The 27,284-nt window shown below is 46.2% G+C and overlaps 1 protein-coding gene across 2 annotated transcripts in view; it reads left to right on the top strand.

The window, feature by feature from the left end:
• The window catches only part of MCC (MCC regulator of Wnt signaling pathway), a 342,772-nt gene that overhangs the window by 279,684 nt on the left and 35,804 nt on the right, over nucleotides 1-27,284 (top strand). For both annotated transcript variants that reach the window (XM_087815493.1, XM_087815494.1), the window contains 5 exons: nucleotides 16,011-16,157; nucleotides 17,118-17,207; nucleotides 18,268-18,416; nucleotides 22,251-22,391; nucleotides 24,678-24,781. In XM_087815493.1, the coding sequence (XP_087671619.1) occupies nucleotides 16,011-16,157; nucleotides 17,118-17,207; nucleotides 18,268-18,416; nucleotides 22,251-22,391; nucleotides 24,678-24,781 (631 nt within the window). The remainder of the gene's footprint in view (nucleotides 1-16,010; nucleotides 16,158-17,117; nucleotides 17,208-18,267; nucleotides 18,417-22,250; nucleotides 22,392-24,677; nucleotides 24,782-27,284) is intronic.

Below are 27,284 nucleotides of genomic sequence, written 5' to 3'. Positions count from 1 at the left end.
TTTTTGAACGTTATCGGCTCTTCTCCTCACTTGCGGCTAATGTTATAATTAAAAGGCCAGCATTCCTGCCTCTCAAATCCAAACATCATTTTGTCTGAACTCACGTGCATAATAAGCTTGTTTCCTGCACCCAGCTGTATCAGATGCCATCCTGCATACTTGCATCAGCAGGTGTAAATCACCGCAGTCAGCAAAGACTGTATCTGGGCAAGCTGATGACATTTCCTCCATGCTGAGGCCCCCCGCCACCTGTAATTTCCTGGGCTGAACTCCCTGGTCATCATGACTAATGCCCTAATTAGGTGCACTTGCTCGTGGCATGGACATTCTGATGGTGTGTATCTTGTGAAGGAAATACTGGTCTCAGGTGTAATTACATGTTGTGATTTAGAATAAATTTCCTCCTCCAACTTAAGTTACTAAAAGACAAGAGAGCCCTGGATTGTGACTAGCAAAAGATAAAAATCCCATCTCCCCTCTTCGAATATTTTCTCCCACTCTGGAGGTTAGTATTACAAACGGCCTTGTTTGGTGATTCCCTGAGCCAGGGCTCTGGAGCCTGACCACCTGGGGTCACGGCCTGACCAACCAAGTCACCATGAGCCTGGCAAGTTATCTAACTTCTCTGTGCCTCAGTTTACTCTGCCATAAAGTAGGCATAATACTAATGCCCAGTATAGGAAAATTAGTTAATATTCATAATGTGCTTAGATGACCTTTCTTCTGATCACAATTAAAAGGTAGTTTAAATTTGGCAGTTAAGCCGGCCGGGCGTGGCTCAGCCTAGGATCCAGGATATCGTGGTTCCATTCCCAGTCAGGGCACATGCCCGGGTTGCGGGCTCCATCTCCAGTCGGGGGCGTGCAGGAGGCAACCGATCAATGACCCTCTCATCATTGATGTTTCTCTCTCTCTCTCCCTCTTCCTTCCTCTCTCTGAAATCAATGAAGATATATTTAAAAAAATAATAGCAATTTTTTTAAAATAGTAAATTTGGCAGTTAATATATGTGTTTTTTTCATTTTTTTTTCTATCTCTTAATATGGTTTTATATTACCTTTATATAATTTATATTTCTGTTTCCTCCAAATAAAAAATATATCGAGGAACTTGTATCTCTTCCTCAACTGGAAATTTCCTCAGGAATTTATATACATACCCATGGATTGGATTTATCTCCCTTTATTTCAAGACAATTGTGGGTCTCATAGAATTTGCTAAACGCCTGTGAATGCCAGGTTACTAGACTTCAAATGCTGCATGGCTTCCACCCAGCACCGCCCAGCACGTTCATTTCCCTGAGGAGGAATCTGTTTTTTGTGGTTGCTTGTCTTCTGTTCTTCATCATGTGCAGCTCTGTGGAGTGGCTGAGGTGTGCTTTCATTTCCCTCCTTGTGATACCACATGATACATGGCCGGTCTGCCTCTGCTTCCTTTATGGAAGCTCTGAATCCACGGTTCATCAAAGTTGCCTGAAAAGTAATTGGGGCCACTTTTTTTTTCCACGGCTCACATTTATTTTATAGAATTTGAACTGACCAGATCAATAGCATTGGTGCTTGCCCCCTGCCCGTAATTAAACAAAGTGCCCTCAGTAGGTTTTCTGAGGCTTGTTCCAGATTTAATTAAATTAGATCTTTAATATTAGTTAACAGATTGGCCTACTTGGCAGAACAGACAACAGGCAGACCATTTTTATTATTGGTCCCAGCTCATTATTAAATGAGATAATCATTTATTTCTGCGTGCTCTGTAATGTAACCTTTCATCTCCTCACACTTAAAGAAACGGGCTTCATTTAGGCAAGGTAGAATTAATTACTCTAGAAAGGAAGCACTTTGCTCTCTATTCATTTTGTAAACATGATTGGTCGCCTCCTCTGTGCCGGGCAGAGGGTTTACGGTGACAAACAGGACACAGTCTCTGGCTTGAAGGATTTGGGGGAAACAGACAAGTAAACAGGTCATTGCAGTGGTATATGTCAAGTGGTAGGGAGAGGTGAACACAGTGGGTGCCCTGGGAGCTTATAGGAAGGACATGTGTTGGCTGGACCAGCTTCCCCACACTATTTGCATTTTTTATCTAATTGTTTAGGTCAACTGCCATGCATCAAAAATGATCAGTGCTTTCCCCAGATAGTTCAGTAAAGCAAATTGGATGTGACCACAGGCTCATGAATCTGTGTCCCATTGAATTATAGACTTGAATCAAAAATGGGCCACATGAGTTCTTTCGAGATTTTATACAAATTCTTCAAAAAATCCTACAAGTTCATGGCATACGGTGGTGGTAGCAGAGTTTCTTCCTTGCACCCCGTGCCTCATCTGGGTATTTTCAACATGTTTGGAAGGGAATTCCATCACCTTTCCTGGGCTTCCTTCACCCCTGGGGCCTGGCCTCTGCTTTGACTCTCCTGTCATCACCACAGAGACTAGAAGACATACTGTTTTGAACCAAATAAAAGTCATCGTAATCTGAAGTTTCCCTCTTTTTATTTTGTCCACTGCCCCTCAAAATGTCCTAAAACCCTTAATATTAGTGAATTAACTTGCCTCAGGAGGAGGTAGAGCAGTATTTCCACGAATGTTAAGAAGACGACAGGAGTCCCTTTTCCAGTTCAATCACTCTTGATTCCTAAATGCAGTGTTACACTTACGAAGGGATTTCATTGTTCTGTATTCATAGGACCCACATAATAAAATGATCACCCAGTTCAGCTAAAGTCTTTTAAAGTATAAACGAGGACTCCAAAACCCAGATTTTTAAATGGCTGCCATTGGGCTCCTTGGCCAGGAAAAAGGACAGGTAAACTTCCCAAATGCTGCAGTACCCATTCCTTCCTTCTCACCTAGCCTCCTTAACAGAGAGTAGCCCCAAATATCTGGTAATATAGCTTTTTGGGGGTGGGGAATGAAGCTGGGAACGGAGGCATGAAAGGAAGGACGTGGGTAAGAAGAGAGCAATTTCCTCCATATATTGTCACTCTCAGGACCCATTTACTCTGTAAGCTTTTCAAAGTAACAATCCTGTCTTATACTTCTTTGGGCCATTCTTTTTAACTTATGATTACAGTTTTATTACAGCAAAAAGATACAAATCAGAACCAGCTAAAATAAGAGATGCTTACACAAAGTCTGGAAGGGGTCCAAACTCAAAGCTCCCAGTTGTCTTCTGCCTGTAGAGTCCTGGTGGTGGTTTCTCCTCTTGGCTGGGATGTGTGACAACGTTCAGCATTGCCAACCAGGGAAGTTCATCCAAGCTTCAGTATTTAAAGTTTTTATTGGCGTTTCATTATGTAGGTGTGATTGATTGAAACATTGGCCATGTGGTGGAACTCAACTTCCAGCCCCTTCTCTCTCAGGGAGATCAGGCTGATATCCTTTGGGCCACTTTTAAGTTTGGGGCTATGACAGGCATGATGGAGCTCCACTGCGTCCGCCCGTAGTCATTCTCATACAGTAGAGATCACAGAGGTTGTTGGGGGGGTGTGTCTAGCACTCGTCCCGTGAACTCACCAACTGTGGTCATTTACAGAGCATCCTCTTATATGTCCCCAAAGGACCCCCAGAGCCATTAGTCCTGAATCCATTAGGGCCAGTTTCTAAATACTGAACTGGTTCTAAACACTAAATCAAGCCCACCTTCAGTATTTACCCACATTATCTCCAAGGACACTTGTCAATCAATGGTCATTTCTAAAGGAATTGAAAATAGAAATCCAAATTAAACCAAAGGGCCTGCTTAGAGTAATTACCTTAAAGGTTGATCATGTATTATGTACTTCTTTCTACTGATTAGTTCATTTATAACAGTAGGCTGTCCATTCCTACTGGGAAATATGATGTAGGGTGTCATACTGATGTGTTCAGAGCATGGTCTATCTCTGAAGCAGCCTTTCACCTTGTCTGAACTGTCTCCTTCAGTTATAGACGAAGTCAGTGCTCTTTGATATTTTTAACTAAAAATAGGTAACAGTGGAGAGATTTCTGGAAGTGAAATTGTTGTGGTCTTATGTAGGTTAGATAAAGATTCATCTTTGTTTCATCTCATTTGGCCTTAGGTGTCCACCTGAGCTCTTCCCACTCTGCCTTGCTTTCCGTGACACTTTTCTTGACCACAGTGTCTACATATGGAAAAAGCAGGACTGCAAAACCATACTTTATATTTACTACACATTTATATATGTATAAATTTACATCGACTGTATATGGATGGATGTAAAAATATTTAAAATAGACCAGAGCAACGTAAACCAAGTCTCATAATAATAGTTACAGATGAGTAGTAAGGGTATAAGTCAAAGGGTACTTGAACTTTTTTTATAGTGTACTCATTTCTCTTTGAAGTGAATGCATTCTTATGGTCGTATAATTTTTATTATGCAGAAGTTTAAACTTAGAAATAGAAGGGATGCTAAAATGCCAAAATATTAACAGGGGCTAAATCTAGGCAGTGAAAATATAAGCACATTTTTCTTCTTTAATTTTCAAATTAAAGAAACAAAAAACAAAGTATGGATTATAGACAGTGGTCTCTACTTCCCGGCTTTAACAACTTGGTATTTATATGTAAGCACAGTCTTCTCTTTTGTCCTTGATGGAACTTTGTTCCTATCTTATTTGTCCCATTTCTTCTTAGGAGTTTCTTTGTATGACAAGGTAGAGGATGCCAGGATTAGCTAAGTTTAAATTCATAAAAAGATTTGTGAAAAACAAATCCAGTTTCAATACTTCCAGCCCGATCAGGCCAAGTAGGAGGGAGCTGAGAGGAGGGGGTCTGGCTCCAGTGCTCTTCTTTCAGCTTCAATTTAGGGGTCTCAGGTGGCTCCTCCTTTGTATGGCTGGTTTATTTGTCAGGATAGGGATATGTTATACAGCAGTAACAAATTAACCCCTAAATTTTAGTGGAATAGCACAGCAGATAAGCTTATTTCTCACTTGCACTACAAATCCAGTGCAGGTTTGGGGGTGGAGGCACAGCTCTGTTCCATATATTCACTCAGGAACCCAGGTTGATGGCAATCCATCATTTAAAACATCACTTAAATGGACCCATCTTGCACTACATGCTTCCTCCCACCGCCTCTTGGCCAGAATTGGACAGGTCCTCCACCTTAACCATAGAGGGGCTGAGAAATATAGGGGGAGGGGGGAGGATACGTGGATATTTGTTGAGCAGTAAATGTTCCCAACACAACTGATTTATTTGCTCTCAGTATGACACCAGATAAACTTGGACATGAGCCAGTGTCCGGAGAAACAGGTCAGGTCAACTCATCCATCTTGGGGTGGCTCTCAACATGTATGTCAGAGTCATTAGGAAGCTGTTTCAAAGGACATATGCCCAGGCCCTTCCATGAGCCACTGAATCAATGTCTGGGGTTTGGGACCTCAGCACACTTCCCCATCATGATCCCAGCAAGTGCTCAGCACACTTCCCCATCGTGATCCCAGCAAGTGCTCAGGACAGGAAAGAGGAGTGCCCTTCAGTCAGGCTCTGGACGTAGGCCAAGAGCCTCTCCAGGCATCTTCACCTTTCTCCCTGCAGACGGAGTGAAACAGAGGCCCACAGCTTTTCAGAGGCCTTCTCACACCTGGCCTGCTCCTCCTGGGGCCCAGAGTGTGGCAGTGATGAACCCTGCATCTGAAAGACAAGGGGCTTTCACCCCTGCTCTGTACACAGTGGCCAGGATCACCTGAGTTGGAGGAGGGAGGTCAGGGCGGGGGCCGCTCTGCTGGAATCTGGCGGGACATGAGCACCCTGGGGCTCTAAAGGCAAGGAGGCATTGCCTGGCACGGGGCAGAACTTCCCGTGCTCATCCAGTGAAGGAAAACATTTTACAAGGTACCGCTTACCAATGCAATCTTTTTTTTTCCCCAATGCAATCTTGATAGAGTTTATTTTTAAGGATCTGTTAATATTGATAGTATTAACAGTCTTTGAACATTTGTAGACTAAACATACCCCTCACAAACTAAAAACACATATGCAGGACTTGAAGCCTAAATTACAGCACTGAGTGTATTTTGAGCATTTATCTGGGATAAGCAATAATTTGCGCACTTCTCGCTTAACCTGTGCCAGGACTGCACAAGACAGGTACTATTATACCCTCTTTAGAGATGAGACCACTCAGGTGCACAGAAGTTGAATAATGTGCACAGAAGTTGAATAATCTTGTCCTAATCTACACTGACATTAACTCCTAGCACCAAGATTTAGGCTCTGGTAGCCTTACTCCGGGATGCTGTTTTCATGTTCCGTTGTTTGAACTACTTCCCTAGGCCCTCGTCACCCGTTTTCCCATTGTGTTTCCTGCTCCACAGACCAGAAGTCAGTCAGCATCCTCTGCTCCCGTGCGTGGTGGCAGATCCCCGAGGGCTCCACGGATCGGTCCTCCCCGTGTTCTAAGACGACACAAAGTAAAGGCAGGCTGGGTTTGTTACGCAGAAGATAAGCTTTCTGTGCATGTATTTTATTTACGTTGAGTTGAGCCCAGTAGAGCATTACTGGTAATGATGTAATTTAAGGAAGTTTTAAGTGGGATCCCGGCGAGAACCCCTCTTTCCATGTCTTTGGAAACCGTTCCGGGTGCTCCGAAAGGGCCTCACGCATTTGTGCCATGGAACTGACGAGGCAGTGCGTGCAGTCGCGGGCACCCGCCTTGGCTTATCCCCCCTGCAACTCCCTCCTCAGCGGAGGTCAGGCTGTTTATAGGCGAACTCTGGGCTATAAAGAAAATAGCTGACTTCATTTGTTGGAAAGCTGGTGAGAAATTAGGAAGCCAGCCAACACGCTGACCTTTTCCCTGATGCAGCCGTTTCAATAATCCATCCAGGTTCTTTAGTAAAGCAGAAGAGAAAACAATACACCTATAAAATCTCCAGGGGACGGAAATGCTGTTGGGTTTGTTTTCTTCTGTTTTAAGGTCTCTTTCTCTTCCCATTCAGCCTTCTCAAAATTGCCATTAATGATAAATTATTACTTTCCTGAAATGCTATGTAAATGCGATTTATAGGGATAAATATATTTTCCTGTAAATATATTCTGGTTTCTAGTTGTGTGAGGGCTCCAAGCAACACCTTATAAAATCTCCAATAAGAGAGTGGTTCTCTGCAAAATACCCACAGAGCCTGGACTTGTAGGAGGCAGCTTTCCGAGAACGCAGGACGAACCAACCGCCCCAAGCTCATTAAGTAGAGCTTTTCTGCCCAGTGATTCTCACCCTCTACAGTGTGGAAATCACCTCCAGGAGCTCCGTTACACAGTGAAATTATGAACTACAACTTAATTGTCTGAAATTACAGCTACCCGGTTAACACCGCTGCGTATCGTAAGCGGAACAGACCCGTTCTTTTATGGCCGATAATGATGTTTCTAATCCTACTCGGACTCCTTTCACTCCTGCTGTCACTCAGCCGTGAACCATAGTTACAGATGACTTCATCAGCGGCTGGGTCATCTGTCTGTGCTCCTACAGTTGTCCCCGGAGACTGAAGCATCCAGTGGCTGACCCATCTTACCCTTGTTCTGGCCTCATTTTTCCAGTGAATTTCCCCTCATTTCAGAGCCCGCCTCTGTGCCCACCCCTCCGATCCTTGCCTTGGGCAGCTCTAGCACCACATCCTTCATCACCAGCACTGGCTCTCTGGCTTTGCATAATCTCTTAGGCTCCCAAGCTCTCATCTTTGTATTTACCTTCTTACACTTTGTTTTAATTTGGCCTACAGGGCACAAAGTTATCTTTACATTTCTCTGTTACATTTCTCTAATTACATTCCTCTGTTAAAGGCACGCTCATTGATCTGTGAAAGGTCCTTCTTTTAATGTATTAATTCATTTTCTATCCCATTTCCTTTCCCCGTTTTATGTGTGTTCTCATACACAGTGTTTTATGTGCTGTTTTTCATTCACATAAATGTTACTGTGCTGTAGACTTCTCTCTTTTCCCCCTTGGCACTCTCATTTTAAGGTCTGTCTGTACTGTTGCCGATGTGTCTGATGGGCATAGTGTCACCCACCACATTTACTACGCCCAACAACCACACTTCCCACTCCCACAAGCATCGCCCCAGTGCATGTAGCCTGGCACATGTCCCCTCGGTCCTGTGTGGGAATTTCTCTGGAACACATGCCCAGGAGCGAGGGCACGGAGTCCTGGGGGTGCATCTTCTTGAACCAAGTCCTGTAGGGCAGCTTTCCGGAGTGGCTCGGCAGTCCGTGCCCGCGCCCGCACAGGGGAGGCTTCCTTCTGCCCCGCGTCCCTGCCAGCTTTTGCACTTACCGTTATTTCTTTCATCCCATTCTTTTTCTGACTTTAATATTCTTACTGAAAATCATGTATCGTTACGAAGTTCTTTCAGCAAAGGCCTTTGGGTGATAAATTCTTCATCTTTGTCTGAGAATGTCTTTATTTTTGCTGACACTCTTGATGGTAATTGTATAGTTTCCTATTGATTCTGTAGCAAATTGCCATAAATTTACTGGCTTAAAATAACACAAATGTATTATCTTATTCAGGAGGTCAGAATTATGTGTCTTACTTGCTAAAGTCAAAGTGTGGCCAGGGCTGCTGTCCTTCTGGGAGCTCTAGGGGAGTCCTGCTTCCTGACCTTTCCCAGCTCTCACGGCAGCCAGCACTCCTTGACTCATGCCCCACCCTCCGTCCTCAGCAGCATAGCAGCTTCCAACTTCAACTCTGACATGCCTGCTTCTCTCTTTCAAAGATCCTTGTGACTACTGGGCCCCTGTAAGATTATCCAAGATAATCTTTCCATCTCAAAATTCTTAACCATTCCTACAAATATCCTTTTGCTATTTAAGGTAAAATATTCACGGGTTTTCAGGATTAGGACACAGACATCTTTGGGGACTGGGGCCATTGTTCAATCTACCACAACAGTCTGAGTATTGGATTTTAGATTGACAGATTTTTTTAAATTACATTCAACAGATTGTATTTAGACTGGCTCTGTGTCAGACACCATTCAAGGTGTTGGCAATACAGCAGTAAATGAAACAAACCAACACCCCTGCCCTCAGAGCCCAAGGTGTCTATCTCTCCCACTAGACAGTTTTTAAAATAATCTCTGTCATATTTGCCCCCTACATTTGTACTGCAGTGTATCTAGATATGCAATTATTTTTTCATCTTCCTGTTCCAGTTAGTTTTAGCAGCATAACAAACTACCCCAAATTTAGAGACCTAAAACAACAAATATGGACTATTATCCACATGGTTCTGGGGATGACTGAGCTCCAGTGCAGTTGCAATCGGATGGTGGCTGGGGTCAGAGTCACCTTAAGGGCTTTTCTTACTCATGTCTGGTGGGTGAGGCTGGCTGTTGTCTGGGGCTTAGCAGGGACTATTGGCCAGAACGCCCACAAGCATTCTCTCTCTGTGGCTTCCTCACGATGGAGGGGCTGGCTTGTAAGGGCCAGCATCCCAAGAGAGAGCTAGGCAAAATATCACCTTTTTAAACCTAGCCTCAGGAGTTGCTTGGTCTTCCACTACATTCTCTTTATTCGATGTAATCTCTCAGGCCAGACACATGCAAGGGGAGGAGAATTGGACTCTGCCTCTTGATTGAGGGAATATCAAAGAGTTTGCTGACATATCTAAAAACTGTCACACCTGCTTAGCACCTGATGTGATAAGTCAGTCTCAAGGCTTATGTCTGTCTCCACATCTGAAAAACTCATTTACTTTCTTTTCAAATATTTTTTCTATCAACTCCTATGTTCCCTTCCTCTGCAGCTCCTGTAAAAGCATGCCTGAGCCTCAGCAGTCATTCGTGCTCTCATCAACACGTGCATATTTTGTATCTTTTTAGCTCCCCATGCTGTGTTCTGAATTAATTCCTCTGTACTGTGTTCCAGTTCACCAATTCTCTTTTCAAGTTTACCCAGTCTAGAGTTTAACCAGCACATTGATTTTATTTCATTGGTTACACAGTCTACGGGTGTGTTTTTTCCTCACCTACCTATTCTTGTTTGATATCTGCCTATTTTTGTTTCATAATTTCTTATTCTTTATAGAAATTTCTTTTATCTCTTTAAGGATCATAAGTGTATGTATTGTGATGTAGTTTACTATCTCCTTTACTTTTATTTCTTCTCACGTGAATTCGTCTCCTGACTTAGATGGCTGGCTCTCTTGTTTCACCCCCCTTTCTCTGCAGCCCCGCCTCCATGTGTGGCAGCTTCGTGGTCCTGGGCTCCCAGTCATGGGAGGCTTAAGTCTCCTGTTCCCCAGTGATACTGGGCGATTTACAAATTAGGTCTCTGAGGCAATGCGTGGCCTGGCAAACTCCAGACCAGCTTTCACTGTTAACTTGTAAGATTGGGGCCCTGCAACACGCAGACAGTATACATTTGGACTCCACATCCAAACGCGTCATGGGCCTGGGACTTCAATTTCTCATGGTTGACCTTATGCACAGTTCTGCGGTTTCTCTCTGGCTTCAAGGGCAGCCCTTCGTCCCCTGTTCCCGGGTGGGTGGGGCGGGAGGCTCCAGGCTTTATGTGGAGGGTCGGCTCCACCAGCCCGACTTGCAGGGCCCCGCTCCGCCCCGCCCTCCCGGCAGGCGCAGGCTGTGCCCTGCCCTCCGTTCCCACGGCTCGCTCGGCACCGTCTCCCGCCTAACCTCTGTAGCTTTATTTTTTCACTTCACTTCTGGCATCTGGAGATTTTATTGCCTTTCTTTTAAACTTGGCAGTGGATTTCTTTCTCATTGTTCCTTTTTATGGGAGCATTTCTATGCATTTTTAATAGGAGGAGCGCCTGTTTATTTTAGCTGGGGCTGTCATATGCTGGGAATTTTCATTCGTTCTGTATACAGAGTTACTCCCCCAGTTTTCGGCCTACTTCTCATTCTCCTTCGTCGAACCTGCCAAAGCGAGAGTCAGCCCTGCCAACCTTCTTCGGGGTAGCTTGGCCCCCTCCCCTTGTATATGTTACAGAATTTGGCTTTTTCCATTCTGTTTCTTTCATCAGACTCTTCCTTCCATTTGGCCCTTAGGGAAAGTGCCCAAATCTTCTTTCTGCTCTAATGCCCCAAGCATATTCTTTTCACTGTTACGGTTTAATCTTTTCTACTCTTCGCTGTTATTTTCATGAGGCCTCCAGAGTTTGAAGAAAGCGGTGCATTTCCTCAGCCTGCTGTCTGGAAGGGAGGAGCTTAGTGAGTTCTCGGTGCCTCTGCTTTCTTTCCTTTCCCCCTTGCTTTAGGCCCTGGGTCAGCTTTCTTCTTCGCTTCCGACATCTGCCGTTCCCTCCCTCCCTCCTGGCAGAGGGACCTTGAGTCTTTTCTCTTAGAGAAACCGAGAGCTCAGATGGGAACCCTCCTGTTTGCCGTTCCCATCCCCCAGTCTGCAGACTCACCTTCCTCACCCCCTGCCCGCACCTCTTTCTTTCTCTCCCAGAGCAAGTGCGTTCCCTTCTTACTGTCCTCCACCGAACCTTCGATCAGCAAGCTGTACAGGCTCTCTCCCCCCACCCCCACTGCCCAGCCTCTCCCCTGGGCGGCACACAAAGTGCCTAAACTCTGCACCCAGCTCTGACCTCCCTTCCTCAGATTCTGTTTCTCATTGGTGACTGAGTATGCTCACTCACATACCCAGTGCTTCCTCAAATGCAACATGTCTACAGCTGGCGTCTTTCTTTCTTTTTAAAATATGTTTTCATTGATTTTAGAGAGAGGAAGGGAGAGGGAGAGAGAGATAGAAACATCAATGATGAGAGAGTCATTGATCAGCTGCCTCCCGCACGCCCCCGACTGGGGATCGAGCCCACCAGGGATGTGCCCTGACCGGGAATCGAACCGCAATCTCCTGGATCATACGTCAGTGCTCAACCGCTGAGCCACGCCAGCCAGGCTGGCATCTTTCTTCCTCTCTGAAAAATCAACTCCTCCTTATATTTTCCCATTTCACTGAGTAGTGGCATGATCTACTGAGTACCCCCCAGCCACAAGTTTCGGTGGTTGGTGGGTTTTTTTTTACTTTCTTGAATAGTTCTAGAAGTGCATTGGCCAATACAGTAGCTACTGGCTACACGCAATTATATAAATTCAAATTTAAATTGATGAAAATAGAATACAGTGGACAACTCAGTTCCTCAAGTACGGTAAGCACATTGCCAATGCTCACTAGCCACGTGTGACCATGGTGGACAGTGCGGTCAGACCATGACCATCACTACCAGAACTTCAGCGCTGATCTAGGGTGCACTTGCCATTTCGCTCCCACGTCACCCAAACTGTCCGTACGGCACTTGGCTCACCTCCTCCCCCCTCATTCCAGTCCATTCTCTTCTCTGATCAAATGATTTTTATAAAACCCCTCTCTCCCTTTGGGAGCCATTAAGACATAAATGAGAGGAGCAGGGTTCTAGCATTTTAATGTCACTTCCTTCCTTATATGAACCCTTCAGAGCCCTCCCCGTTGCCCTTCTCTTTTATTTGCTTATTGAACAACTACTCAACCTTCAAGATTGAATCCCAGTGTTTCCTACCCTGGGAAGGCAGAGGTGATGTTTCTTCTACACTGTGACACTCCCCGTAGGTTCCCCTTTTCAGAGCACGGGTCATATTGTAATGTTTGGCTGGACTGTGAGCCCCTGAAGGACAAGAAACTTCCCTTCAGACTCTGCCAGGTTTCCGATGTATGTAACAAGATTAACCTCTCTTTTGGCATCTAGATTGGCACTGGCTACGTACTAACTTTAGGAGAAATAAACAAGTGGCCTTTCAAATCATGTTCTGTGTTCTGCTTTTGAAGAGCTCCAAGGTCGTAAGGGGTGATGAGTGACCTTCCCACAAATATCCATTCCTAGCTGAGGGGTAGCTGTGATTCCTGACCATCCCATGACTCCAAACCACATACATTGTAGAGAGGAACATACAGGGTGAGACAAGAGTAGGTCTAACAGTTCATATGGAAAATAATACAATAATTAATAACAAGAATAAACTGTGTGTTTCGCTTGCTCACAACTGTAAACTTACTTTTGCTCCATCCTGTATTTTCCTCAATAAAGTATCTTCAATAAAAGATGGGTATGTTAGTCAATTACCTTAAACGTGGTGACCTAAACCAACAGAAGTGTATTCTCTCACAATTCTGGAGTCCACAAAGTCAAGTTGTTGGCAGGGCTGTCCTCCCTCCAAAGGCTCTAGAAGAGACTCCTTTCCTGCTTCTTCCAGCTTCGGGTCCCTCCTGGCGTTCTTTGACCTTCATCCTCACATGACCTTCTTCCCTGCGTCTGTCTCAAATCTCCCCCTCCTTTTCTGTATGAGGACTCCAGTCATTAGATTTAGGGCCCACCCTATATTCAAGGTGATCTCATCTTGAGATCCTTAACTAGTTACATCTACAAAAACCATATTTCAAAGTAAGGTCACTTTCACAGGTACTGCGGGTTAGAATCTGGACATACCTTTTGGGGGGGAACACAGTCCAACCTGCGATGGATGAGTGTAAAAGTAAGGATCTAACAGCTGTGTTTCTTCCCCTCCTGAGCCTTACCTGGGCTGAGCCAGCAAACTATAGCCTTCACGTCTGTGCATTTATTCATTGATATTAAGACTCTTCCCTCCCCAAAATCAAGGGAGGAGAGAAGTCTGTTTAACTCAACCACCTCTCTCTCTCTCTCTCTTTCTCCATGACACACTCATCCCACTCCCTTCAACTGGATTTTTTTCACTGCCTAACAATGATCATTAAATAATAAAGCATTGACCAAAATAAACATCCCTTAGTTTTCAAAGACATTCAGCCTTTAAAATGGATACTTAGATTTAGAAATTATTTTAAGCATGCCTGCCTGTGCACAAGCACGCTGTGGAAAATGACCAGAAGTAAATGTCTCTGTATAGCAAGGAAGAACATGGTACTTTCTCTGTTTTCACTTTTCAGTGTCATCTAAATTCTTGATACTAAACATGTTTTGCTTTAGTAATTAGAAGAAGAAACATTTTTTTAAAAACACGGGCAGTTTTCATGAAGTTTTTATAAACTGCCCAGGACAATTTGTATTTTTTAAAAAGCAGGATGAGTAGGCCAATTGGGATTCTAGGCACAGACTACTGATGGTTTTGTGAATGACTCAGACACTCTAGATTTTGGAGTGGTGTTAACAATTATTCAGGACCTCACTAGGCTTTCACAGCAGTAGAAATTGAAATCCCTGGTCTTCGCCAGGGAGGTTTCCCTGGTGCCAGATGGGGGTAACAGGTCCTCTCCCTTCACCATACTGTATAACGAGACATCCACACTCACCTATTCTTGGTTTGTAGGGCACCGTTTCATAATGAGGCCTGTAATCTCTCACCAGCAATTCCATTTGGCTTTGACAGGCGTGTGTTCTCTAGTCTTTAATTCTTTGAGGTCAGCCCCGTGTCTGGTGTGTTATAGGGAAGACACACATTTCCATCAACCCGTGGAACCTGGAAGAAGCCACAGCAGAGCGCGAGGCCCTTCTTAGCTGTTTCACTCTCAAATGCAATTTGCTCCAAAGGAATTTTCCTATTTGGCTTCTAATACGTTGATGAATTATTGAAATTTCAATTACTTTTGGGTCCCAATTTAGCAGGATGGAGACATCCAAGGTACTTAATATGAAAGCTTTCCAGTCCCTTTTAGAGAAGGGTTTGCCCCGGAGGGTTGGCTCCAGGGCTGGCAGGGGCAAGGCTCTGTCCTTCTGTCTCTGGGACTAAAGTGCAGCGTGGCCTTGGAAGTCCCTTAGGTCATTGCTCCTCCAGATGTGGAACCCTGACCAGGAGCATCATCATCTCCTGGGAGCTTGTTAGATGTGCAGATTCCTGGGCTTTGTCTGCATCTACTCTGTCAGAATCCCTGGGGTGGGACGCTGTGTTTTTAACAAGCTGTGAGGCATTCTAGTGTACCTACCAGTTTGGAAAGCCCTGCTTTGGATGTCCTGGTGTTAATTCTTCCCAGCAGGGCCTGTCACCCACTTGTATTGGCCCAAGGATGCTGTAGTCAGTTAGCCCTTTAAGATAGACGTTGTACCCAGTGATAACACTGTGACCAGGGTCATCAGAAGACAAATTCCTGCCATCTATCTTCACCACCTGGAACACTTTCCCTTTGTTGCTGAGCCATAACCATAGAGAAGCAGGATTTGGACATTTACATTCTGTGCAGGTGAATGTGTGTTCTACAGGTCATTCAAAGGGGGGCCCTGTCTTTCATTTTCACACAAAAGCACTACTTAGATATTCCTTCCACGGCCCCAGGGATAATCCATCTTGAAGTCCCTGGGGGAAAGCTGTGGGTGCCACCTCTGTCCCTCCACCTTAGCCTCGCCTCCTTGCCAGTGCACATCTCTCTTCTACACCACGCATACTGAATAACCTGCAGTTCTCCAAACCCAGCCTGTCACGGTGATGCCTGTGCTCTTGTGTAGACTGCTCCCCCCAGCCTGACCCCCCACACCACCAAAGCCAGCCCCATACTCATCTGACACAACCCTGTTCACCTGGAAGACTGCTCAGTGCCACTCCCTCCTTACCCTTCCCTGATCATTTCAGATGGAGGCATATCCTTCCCCTTCTCTGCTTCCTACACCACTTTAGATAGACATGTATAGCACTCAGTGTGCACTCTGTTGAAATTGTTCGTCTCTCTCCCCTGAGCTCCCAGTTCCATGACAGTGGAGATGTCATCCTGGCTCCTATGTCTGCAGTGCCCAGCACAGCATCGGGCACAGGAGGCTGAATGAATAGACATTTCCTAAAGATGGTCATTTTACCTCTACCAGAAGCTTCCAGTGCCTTAGATGACAGGTTCGCCTCATATTTGTGAAACAAAGATGATGGTCAGTGGCAGGTCTGATTAAGAATAGAGTGACATGTACGTGGACTCAACCAACTTAGCTTTTCAGTGAAACTGATCCACTAATGTAAATCAGCGTCCTATATCCACCCATCTGGCTGTCTCCCTTTGGCCAGGGAAACCCTCTTTGTCTAAGGGCATTATTATTGTTTCAGGTGCGAGAGCTTCAGACTCGACTCCAGAGTGTGCAGGCCACAGGGCCCTCCAGCCCCGGCCGCCTCACTTCCACCAACCGCCCAGTTAACCCTAGCACCGGGGAACTGAGCACGAGCAGCAGCAGCAATGACATTCCCATCGCCAAGGTGAGCTTCAGGGACTGCGGGGATATCTCCTGTTATCTGGAGGCACCACCCTCTGCTGAGCATGGCCACTGTGCAAGCATGCGATTAGCTCAGACGGCCCGAAGGACTTCCCCTGGGTCCTGCACAGGCCTCCTACACTGGTGCTGCAGGGACAGATAACCCACTAATAGTTTTAAGTCTCTTTCAGCTGCAACCTGGACTCCAGCTCTCATTAATCAGCTGGCTGGAGCATGTCACCACTGACAAGTCATTGTGGAGAGTGAGACGTTTTGTCAGGCTCTACAATGCTAAGGGGTGGGTGGAGAGTTCCTCTCAAGGACTAGGGTTCAGCCCAGCAGGGGACCCTGAGTGATGAACCACGATCTCCTCACTCATAGGACTGACAGCCCTGCCAGCAGGAAAATAGATTATGATGGGGAGGCCATGGCAGCTGTGAGAAGTGGCCCTGCCCACTCTGCTGCAGCCCCAGGCTCACATGTTGAGTTCAACCTAGAGAGACTGTTCGAACGATCCATCTCCTCTTCCCCAGCAGCCCCACTGGTCTCCACGAGAAGATTGGTTCTCAACTATCAAGTTGAGTAAGTTAGGCCAAAACAGTGTTTCTCAACCAAAGGTGATTTTTGTCCCCCAAGGGATATTTGTTAGTGTCTGGAGACTTTTTTGATGATCACAACTGGAGTGCTTACCAGCATTTTGTGGCTAGAAGCTAGAGATGCTGCTGAACATCCTACACTGTACACAACAGCCCCCACCACAAAAAATACCCAATCCAAAGTGTCAGTAGTGCTGGGGTTGGAAAACCTTGGGTTACATGGGTCGTAGAAAAACTGAACAAGTTAGTTGTTTTTAAGGTATTAATTAGTTGCCGTGGTTAACCAGTAGCCCTATGTAAACAATCTGAACAGTATATCTGGGGAGTGAGGTATTCTTTGTTGATGATTTCTTGTTTCCCTTTTTAAGATTGCTGAGAGGGTGAAGCTGTCCAAGACCAGGTCTGAATCTTCATCGTCTGACCGGCCAGTCCTGGGCTCAGAAATCAGCAGCATCGGGGTGAGTGTCCATGAGAAGCAAGGCAAGAAACTTCCCAACAGTGCTGTACAGACAGTGACCTAGAGATAATGGAAGAACTTTCAAAGTTCACCTCCAGTAAACCAGTTAATTATAATAATAAATCACACCCGATTTCCTTCCAAAGAGCCAGCTTAAAATGTACACTGTTTCCACATGGTGAATTACTTCTTCAGCTATAAGGGAGACTTTTTCCCTTGATTGGAAACCATTCAGAAAGAAATGATTTAGGTCTAGTTACTGGTGATGTACCTGAGAGTCTTGAACTATCTGCTTTATGTCACCCTGCTCCCCAGAGACTGAGCAAGTCTGGAAGCTCTGAAATAACTCCACCTTTTGCACATCCCTCTTGAAAGGCAGTGCTCTCTCCAGTGGGGGCGAATGCTGCCTTTGAAGTGTAGCCCGATGCTGTGACGGACCAGAACCTAGCACCAGAGTGTTCATTTGTAGAGCCTGCGAACCCCCTGGGGCTGTAAGCTGATGGGTGGTGGAAAGGCGGTAGTTTAGGTTCCTTGGGGGATACCTTTTAGGATGAGGTTAGAAGAGCCAGCTGTTTGATCCTCAGGGGTTGAGAGGGCCTGAATAATGCTTTTAAGGCCCTAATTTAGAATTCTGCGCTGAGCAAAAATAGTATGCATCCAGATTCCATGCCTAATTTAAATTATGAAATTAGAGTCAGCTGCTTTCCTTGGCTGTAGCAGCCAGAGACAAGGGTCTGCAGTGGCAGAGGTTCAGGAAGGGTAAAGGGAGTCCAGACTCTGCTCAATATCCAAAATTTTAGTGACTCTAAGGAGGCATTATCCCCCAGCAGCATGCATTTGAAGGATGCAGCTGTATTTTGATCCTGTTTCTGTGTTGCTTTCACAACACATAGTTAGTTTTTTATGCTATAATCATATTCTACAAACTGTGAAAGATCAGGGTAACCATCTCCTGGTGCCTGGAATAGAAGCTTAAAATGGTTTTGCATGCAAAGCATGCCTGGGGATCGGTGCTCCTGAAGCGACACTGTCCTGACAGGGATTAATGCTCACCTGCACAGGTATCCAGCAGCGTGGCAGAACACCTGGCCCACTCCCTTCAGGACTGCTCCAACATCCAAGAGATCTTCCAAACACTCTACTCACACGGATCTGCCATCTCTGAGAGCAAAATTAGAGAGTTTGAGGTGGAAACGGAACGGTTGAACAGGTAAGGAGGAATCCTGTAGACTTGAGGGGTGGTAGGAGCTGCCCTCCCTCCCCTTTGCAAAGATCGATTGAGGTGGGCTTGTACATTGTGACACAGCGATACTGGCGGGCGGGCGGGTGGGAATCTCCACCACCTTGCTCATCACAGGGGTGCTTACAGCAGCAGTCAGGGCTGGCTTCATGGGCGGGAGACCTGTGACTTGAGTGTACAGGGCCTCATCCTTTGAAGGACCCTACACTTTCTTTACTGCTCTGCTCTCCCCGTTTTAAATTCTTAATAATTTGTGAAGTAGGGACCCACCTTTTCGTTTGGTACTGTCCCTCGGAAATTATGTTGTAATTCCCGGAGCAGTTCATATAGGATCACAAATAGGTCAGAATGACAAGATGGCCAGCAAGCGTGCAGACCTGTGCTGCCGAGAACCACAGAGAAAGTTCTGGAATGTTGAGTCAGCATCCCAGGGGCACCCAGGGGCACCAGGAACCAGCCAAGGCATCTGATAGAGGCGCTCCTGGGATGAATCCGGCATGCCAGTCGAACCCTCCCTGCTTTGATGGCTGCCTAATTTTATCTGTTTTTGCAAATGTGTACAACCCTCCGTTCCTATATTTTTGTCTTAGAATAGTTTTACCATGTTCCCAGTTTTATGGATTCCTCCCAGGTCCCATGACAGAGGTAGTTTGAGTTTGCTCTCCTGCCTCTGGGCAAAGGTGGGTTCGTGTGTCCTTCCAGCAATGAGAGAGCTGCTAAAAAGCAAAGAAGGACCAGGGCCAGACCATGCTAACCACACTGACTCAGTCAGTCCCGCAGCAGCAGAATGGACTGTGGAGTCTCACCCAAGTTCGGCGTGGCTGCCTCGACCTCCTGATCTTCAAAGGGAGAGCACAGTAAGAACTGGAAAGGTTATGAACTAACCAAGAAGAAATGCAGAGGCCATTCCCCATCCGCCGCAGCTTAATGCCATTCCCCTTGTGTGTGGCAAACCTGAATAAATTGAATTACTGTGTCAGTCCTCCCTGATTTGAAGCTGTTTAATATAGTGCTTGAGAACGGAGGAAATGTGGCAAATCTAGGTCATTTTAAATCTTGAAATTAAATGGCTTTCGTATTAAATCCAAAATACTTAAGAGTGGCAGTCCTGATGATTACCTTGTAGTAGGAAAGAAGCAGCCCTCTTGGTATCACCGCCTGGGAGTGCTTAAAAATGGAAGCAGATATGCCCTTTGCAATTTAATGAATCCAGATGCCTCAGGGGCCCTGGTTTTAGTGAGGATCTCCTCTCTACAGATTCTGGGATTTAACAAGCCTGCTACAATTATGTGCACCTAGGAGAGACCAAAGAGGGAGGAAATATTTGGTTCTGTAGCTCACATTGTGGTGGTTAACAGTTTACAAAGGGCTCTCACAGACAACCTCTTAATCATCAACTTGGAAGGGTGGAGTAGTAGTCCCATTTTGCAAATGAGAAAACAAAGACTTCTACAATGAGTGACTCGCCTTAAGCCCAGAGCTATTAATTAGCCTGGTCAAAATTCCAAGCCCTGCCTCTTGACCCTACTTCCATTGTCCTCTCTGTGATCATAGCTGCAGCTACAACATGGGAATTCTTGAAAATAACCAAACAGTGTGCCCTCACATCTGTTATTTAACTACCTATCGCAAAGTTGGAGGCCTGTTATGCTCCAAAAATGACAGCCTTTATCTTTTTTTTGGGTGGGGGGGGGTTTGGTCAAAATGCTTCCTCATTTAACAAATCTGTGTTAAGCACCTACTACTACGCACTAGGCTATTTGGCATGCAAAGGAAAGTAAAACAGACAGGGTCCCTGCTGTAATGGAGCTTATGTTCTGTTTGGGGAGCTAGACAGAAAGCAAGCAGATAAGATGATAAGGCGGCTCCAAGTAAATAGGACACTGTGGTAGAATGACAGGGAGGGTTATTTTTGATAGGTGACCAGGGGAGAAACAGATCTGATCTAAATTTTGAAAGCTCACTTGGGTGCGAGGAATGGAAAGGGCCAAGCAGGAAAGGGGTTGTCGGAGTCTGCAGTAGACCAGCGTGGCCGAAATGGAGATGATGGGACAGGGCAGGGGCCGAACAAGTTTCCTGGTAAGTCAACAGAAATTGCAGCTGGTATAGAGCTGGGCATGAGAGAGAGGGATGGTCTCAAAGAAGATTCTCAGGTGTCTCACCTGTATGGTTGGGTAGATGGTGGTGGCATTGACTGAGGTGGAGAAGATGAGGGCGAACAAGGTTTGGGAAAAATTAAGAGTCCCACTTGGGAGTGTTAAATTTGAGGTGTCAGCGTGACACCCAAGTGGAAAAATCAGTAAACAGCTGCATGTGTGAGATTGACACTCTGGGCTGGAGAAATTTGGGAGTCAGGGGAACACAAATCCTTGTTAAAATAATGGGGCTGGATGAACATCACCCCCAGAGGACAGTGTTGGTAGAGGAGGGAGCCAGGAACTGAGCCCTGAGGAAACGCCAACACTCACAGGTTTTATAGACAACAGGGAGCCAGCAAAGGAGAAAGAATAAATGGCCTTTAAGGCAGGAAGAAAGCCAGGGGAGACCTGTCATGACCCAAGTGCGGGAGAACATTTGAAGAGGGAAGCTGTGGCCCATTCTCAGGGTGTTGCCTGTGAAGGCCCCTGAGATGGCTTGGGTCATGTGGAGGAGGTCTGTGAGCTGGGTAAAGGGTTTGATCTGATGCATGGGGACCAGATGTACACGGGAGCAAGTTGAAAAGGAATGAGAAAGTAGGGACTGTGTCAAGAAGTCTCAGTGTCAATAAAGACAGGACAGTGTGTTCTCGTAACGCCTTACGGTGAACTGACCTTGGAGTTGCCTACGCCTCACAGCTGTCTTAGTTATAGTCTCACTGCGCACCTCCCATGTGGTGTCTCCATATTCTGTTCTCAAATCGTGGTCGGAAGGTTGATTCTCGAGCCTCTGTCTCTTTAAGACTTGGTGGTCGCAGTGCTGCAAGTGGGTGTGTCCCTTGGAAAAAGAATCCTTGTACCTAGAGGATCAGTGTCCTGGGACAGGAAACGGAGAAGCCGAAGGCTCATGTTTTTCTGACTTTGTCATAAGCTCATCTGCTCTGAATTTATAGCTGATTCGTGTAAAGCCTAATGTTCCCACTGCTTGTCCTGCCAGTAGTTGGTCAGCAGCTGCAGGACTGTCCGACCTGGAAGGAGCTTTGGACACACTCACGGCTCCTGGGCCTCTTCCCCATTGAGGCCTGTCGGGCAGGTTCTTACTCACTAACTCCTCTTTTGCTTCTGCTCTGTAGCTAGTGGTTAAGAGCCCGGGATCTGGGGTCAAACTGCCTGATTCAAGCTCCAGGACAAGGCATTTAACCTTCCTGTGCCTCCACTTCCTCCTCTGAGAAATGGGGACAATAATGCTTAATTATAAGGGTGATTGAGAGGGATTCTGCGCAAGGCTCAGCAAATGGTAGCTATGATTCTAATGGTGTTTTTTGTTTGTCCTGTGGAGGGTGGTTTATTGAAGTAAACCAATCGTGCCTCTCATGAGGGCCTGAGGTCGTGCGGTTGGCTCCTTCCCCTGGTACACGGTCGATGGCTGGGAGGGAAATAACTGGGCGCTTATTCTTATTTCTAATTCACATAGAATTTAGTGATTCTTTTACTTACAGTTGCTTCCTTTATTTATTTCATGTCAGTTACACTTGCTAAAACATGACGGGCTCACATTCTAACCTGCATTTCCAGCCTGAATCCAGATTAGACGACTACAATATTAGCGATTAATAATTAATAGTGATCATAGTGTGAAATTATGAAAGAGATTTTTCTTCTTTTGTAGCCGTATTGAGCACCTCAAATCCCAGAATGACCTCCTGACCATAACCCTGGAAGAATGCAAAAGCAACGCCGAGAGGATGAGCATGCTGGTGGGCAAATATGAATCCAATGCCACAGCTCTGAGGCTGGCCCTGCAGTACAGGTGGGACATGGAGGGGCGGGGCCGCTTTCAGGTAGAAATGCATCCATAGTAACCTTCTGCATAAAGCAGAAAGCAAGCTCTTAGGAGACATACTGGGGGGTTGGACCAGCAAGTACTAGTGTGATACATATTGAAAATCAATGAGCACCCTTGTAGCCATTAAGGAAATAAGAGTAATGAGTTTGGTGTTAGTAAACAGTTACGTGTCTACCGGCATATTCAACTTAAATATTATTTCACTCCAGTAACATCACTCAAAATGTCAATCTTTGTATTACATATTCATTTGTTATTCTTTGTAGTATTTATTCATATTCATACATATTTTACATTGTTGTAAATCTAGTGCATTCTATTTGTTCAGCGTGTTACAGATTTGCAGTGTTGCTTAGTAGTCTCCATTTATTGTAAATGGCTGTGTCCCCTGCTTCAAGTTTATATATTGTTATTTTATTTACTCATTTATCTAAAAGATTTTTGCAGACTTTGACATTGAAAATAATTCCGTGGTGAATAATTTAGTGCAGATAATGTCTTCATTCTTTTTAACATTTTCCTCGAGATAAAATCCCTGAAGCAGGAATTATAGGTCAAAGGATAAGAATATTTTCATGGCTCTTCAGGCATGCTGCCAGTTTTTCCCCATAAAAACAAGCCAGTTTAAATAACTATGATGCATTCACTGATGAGTAAGTGGTGTATGAATGCACCACCTTTTTTCAGCCTCATCAGCTTTGGAATTTATCTATTTTCAAGTTACTGCTTTTTTAATAGCTACCAAGCTAGGTCTTATGATTGTTTTCATAGGGTTTTTTTTTTAATTATTAGTATTATTATTATTAGTGTCCTCACTTAGGCATATTTGCCAGGGTCCCAGAGTAGTGACTATATCTTACCCTTGGCATCCTCTAAAAAGTTCAATATTGTTATAAGAAACATTGCTTCTTCAGAAAACAAAAATCAAAGCAAAGTATATAAGACCAAAGCTGGAGAGCCCTCATGCTTGTTTACAGACGCACCAAAGCAAACAGGTAACCCAGTTTCACTAACTCTGGAAGCAGGCTGCTCTGCACCACCGTCTGCCTTTCATCCCCGTGGATGAAGTAGTGTCCCCAAGTCTCTCACCTGAAAGGAGAAGCTGCCAGCCCCCACGGCTCCTCACTGGACCCTTTTTCTATCTCTAATTAAAGGAAGATGGAAGTAAAGGCAATCAAAAAACAGATGGTCTGTTAACTAAATGTTGAGTTCAGCAGCATTTCCCTTACTCAGCTTGGAGGTTAATTGGTTATTTGCTTAGGGGGGGATTTTCTCAAGCATCTTGCCCCTGACCACTCAGCCTGTATGCTCACACTCCACCCCATGTGGTCGTGGCTCCATGTGGGTCCACGCAGGTCACCAGTGGCGATGAGAAAGGGGTTACTTTTAGATCCTCTACCTGGTGTGCCCATGATGATGGGCAGAAAAAGGAGAGACTGATGTTTTTTCTTTTAGAAATCCAAACTCTTGTCAGAGATTTTGCAGATCCAAGTCAAAATAATCTCTTTTGTGGTCAAAATAGTCTCCTTTCTGGGGCATAACATTTGTTCCTACTATTGTCTAACTATTATTATGTCACAGTTTTTAGGGTCCAGAATCTGAGAGTGATTTAGCTGGGTGGTTCTGGTTCAGGGTCTCTCGTGAGCCTCTGGGAGCCATCGCCAGGATTGTGTCAGCTGAAACCTTAGCTGCTTCTGAGGAGGCTCGTTCCCACGGCTGTCTGTGGCGTCCTCGGTCCTTCGCTCGCCGTTGGCTGGACGCCTCGGTTCCTCACCATGTGGGGCTCTCGTAGGGCTGCTCCAGTGTCTTCACAACGTGGCGCTGGCCTCCTCTAGAGATGACTGAGGAGAGAAAGTTCAGGGAAGAGAGAGTGACCAAGATGAAGTCACAGTGTTTTTAATAGTCTAATCTTGAATGTGACGCGCCATCACTTCTGCCATATTCTTGTAGTCACGTAGACCCACCCTGGTACCGTGTGGAAGGGGATAGCACAGGGGTGCGGATTCCAGCATAGGGGCGGTATTACCTTTCCCATTCAGCGGATCATCCAGAGGACAGCAGACTCGCCTCTCCCACACGTATTGTTCCTTTTGTATTTTTCTGGATCCTAGTGTAGAGTTAGAAGGCGGGGGGCACGGCACAGCAGACGTGGCCGGCTCGGCCCCGGGCGTTTCCCCGCCGGCAGGCCTGGGGCGGTGGGGAGGGTGCGGCGGTGAGGCCGAGCTGAGGCCGCCTGTGCTTCTGTTGCAGCGAGCAGTGCATCGAAGCCTACGAGCTGCTGCTGGCGCTGGCCGAGAGCGAGCAGAGCCTCATCCTGGGGCAGTTCCGGGCGGCCGGCGTGGGGTCCTCCCCGGGTGAGTGTGGCCCGAGCCCCGCCCCTCTTCCTCATTTCATCCCCCTCTTTTGCTCCACTGCCCCCATCTCAGCCGTTGTCACTGGAGCACCTCCTCACAGCGTGAATTCGCTTGTCAAGTGTGCTTTTCATTTTCTCCCTCATGACCGACTGAGTAAACTGTTTAAGTTGAATGCAGCGAGAACTGGAGTAGAAACAGTAAGAGACCAGTTAAAACAAACAGGCCCTCTTAGGAAACATTCTCCCAGGCTGAGGGCGGGACCAGACGGAGCGGGCGGCCCACGTTGGTGATGAAAGGGACGGGCATGGCCGAAGCTTCCCTCTGTGGTGCTGGTGGCTGAGGGCCCCTGGGCCACCCACGTGGCCTTCGCCTCATCTCGCAGCTTCTGTTGGCTGTGCTTTGTCTCCAGGTTTGTTCTTCAGGTAGTTTTGAAGCATGAGTTCTATCTACCCATCTCCAGGTGTCCTGTGAACACAGAGGGAGTGGCCTCCGGCCCTGCTCTCATCACCCTCACCGAATGCTAACCCCAAGCCCCGCCTGACGTGCAGAGCAGGTGTCTGCTTACCCCCTCTCCTCCCCTCCTCGCCCCAGGGGTCACGTGTCCTGTTGGCCTGACTTGTCCCTCCAGAACTGCACTGCCCCCCACTTTTGTCCCTCAATTTGGACTAACTGGAAGGAATATTCATTGAAAAAGATACAAGCGTGGCATCCTAACTACCAACATTGGCTAAAACCTCACCTGATTGTGGCCCTGGCCGTTGCAAGCACGCGAGGAGATCCGCAATAGAAACAGTACATGGGAACCAAGAGAGATCGGGGAAGAAGGGTGGACATTCAGTGGAGAGGCCTTGGAGCCCACACTTCATAACAGCGGCTTCTTTGGAGAAGTAGCAGCAAGTAAACAGAAAACTGAAGTGATGGCGTCACTCCCGAGCCAGCGATGGGTGGTGTGGGCAGGCCAAGAGTCCCCATTCAAGAGCTGGGAGCCCCATCAGGGCTTGTCCTCCCAGGACGCACCTTGCAGCGGTCACCCGGCACCTCCAGAGTGAACACCCCCCCACCCCTGTCCTGCCTGCGTCCTGCCCTTTCCCCCCTTGTGAGGTCTAGATTTGCCCTGAACACCCACATATTTTTCCTCCTTCAGTTTTGACATGCGCAGGAATCTGAAACAAATCTGAAGGAAAGGAAGTATCCTGGGTATTAATTTCCTGCTTCATATCCAAGTTACCCGGCAAGGCAGCAGGCCTCTGTTTGCACAGGAGACCGTCCTCCACTCCTCTCTTTGTTGTTGTTTTTTTAACAGCATTACCATCTCAGCCCAGAAGTAGAAACTCTGCCAGCATTTCCATTAGAAACCTCATTTTTTCAGGGCCTTTTAGCTGAGCCATAAAACTTTATTCCTCATATTAAACAGCTCCTAAAACGATCTTGGCCTGCTGTCAATTTTTTAGAAAATATATGTATTAAGAAAGCCGATCAATTAAAGGGAAAAAAATCAGTCATCTTCTTTCAAGTTTGTATCAGAGGAATGTTTTAATCCATTTTGTCCTTGAAAGGTACCTTTTATTAGGCTTGCTTTTACTCATCACAGTTACTTGGTAGGGACTGAAAAATATTTGTAGAAGGAAGAAGGCATGAAGGTTGTCAGAGAAATAGCCCAAGTAGGCCCAGGAACTGTAGCCTTAGGACATGCGTGCCCACGTTTGCTCCCCACTCTCCAGAGTCCCTGTTAAGTCTCACGCGTCCGTCCTGCTGACAGTGGCCGTTGACCTGTCATTCTGCCCTAACACTCCATATAGCTGCTCAGCAAAGCAGTACTAGTGTGTGACATTTCCCCGTAGTGTCAGTTAGTATAGTACGTTCATTCTAGATGATTGAGATGAGTGGTTTTCAAATTGCCCTGGGAAGCTGGAGGAGTTCCTTTGGGCAGGACCCCACCCCTGCCCACTTCAACCAGTTCCACATGAACTATTTTTGTGTCTTGTGCTTTGGCATAAGATTTTGATTGAAAAATATTTGGAAGACCATGGATCTAGGCTGTAGAGATAACAAACCGGTAGCTTGTTTGACTGGTAGGGTTTTTAAGACACAACAAGAATGTGAGCATCCTGGGCAGGGAATTCACTGCCTGGTTCTGGGCTGGTGTCGTCCACTCCTGCTCTCTTGCTCCATCCCAGTTATCTGGCTCCTGGTGGCGTTTGAGCTTGCCACTGACCACGGCAAAGCCGAGAGAGGTCCGGGATAGCAAAGGTGCAGAAAATACAGAGCCAACCTGAAGTTCCCACTTTAACCATTAGGCTTGTCACCGTTGCCTACTCAAAGCTCTAACCAGGACCGTAGACTCAGGAGATGTGACACAGTTTTCCCTCAGGTCCTCCCTGCCCTCACTGGCAGGGAAGTGCCAGCACAGGGGAAATGGCCCAGCAGTAGACTTGTGACTGGGTGGGAGGAGAAGCCAGGAGCCTGCGTAATGAGAAAATGACAGCATGTCAGAGCTGGAAGC

The sequence above is a fragment of the Miniopterus natalensis genome, chromosome 3, assembly GCF_054644295.1.
Source record: "Miniopterus natalensis isolate mMinNat1 chromosome 3, mMinNat1.hap1, whole genome shotgun sequence".
In the NCBI taxonomy this organism is placed as follows: domain Eukaryota; kingdom Metazoa; phylum Chordata; class Mammalia; order Chiroptera; family Miniopteridae; genus Miniopterus; species Miniopterus natalensis.
Note: the sequence above shows the minus strand (reverse complement) of the source record. Positions and strands in the feature narration are given on the sequence as shown.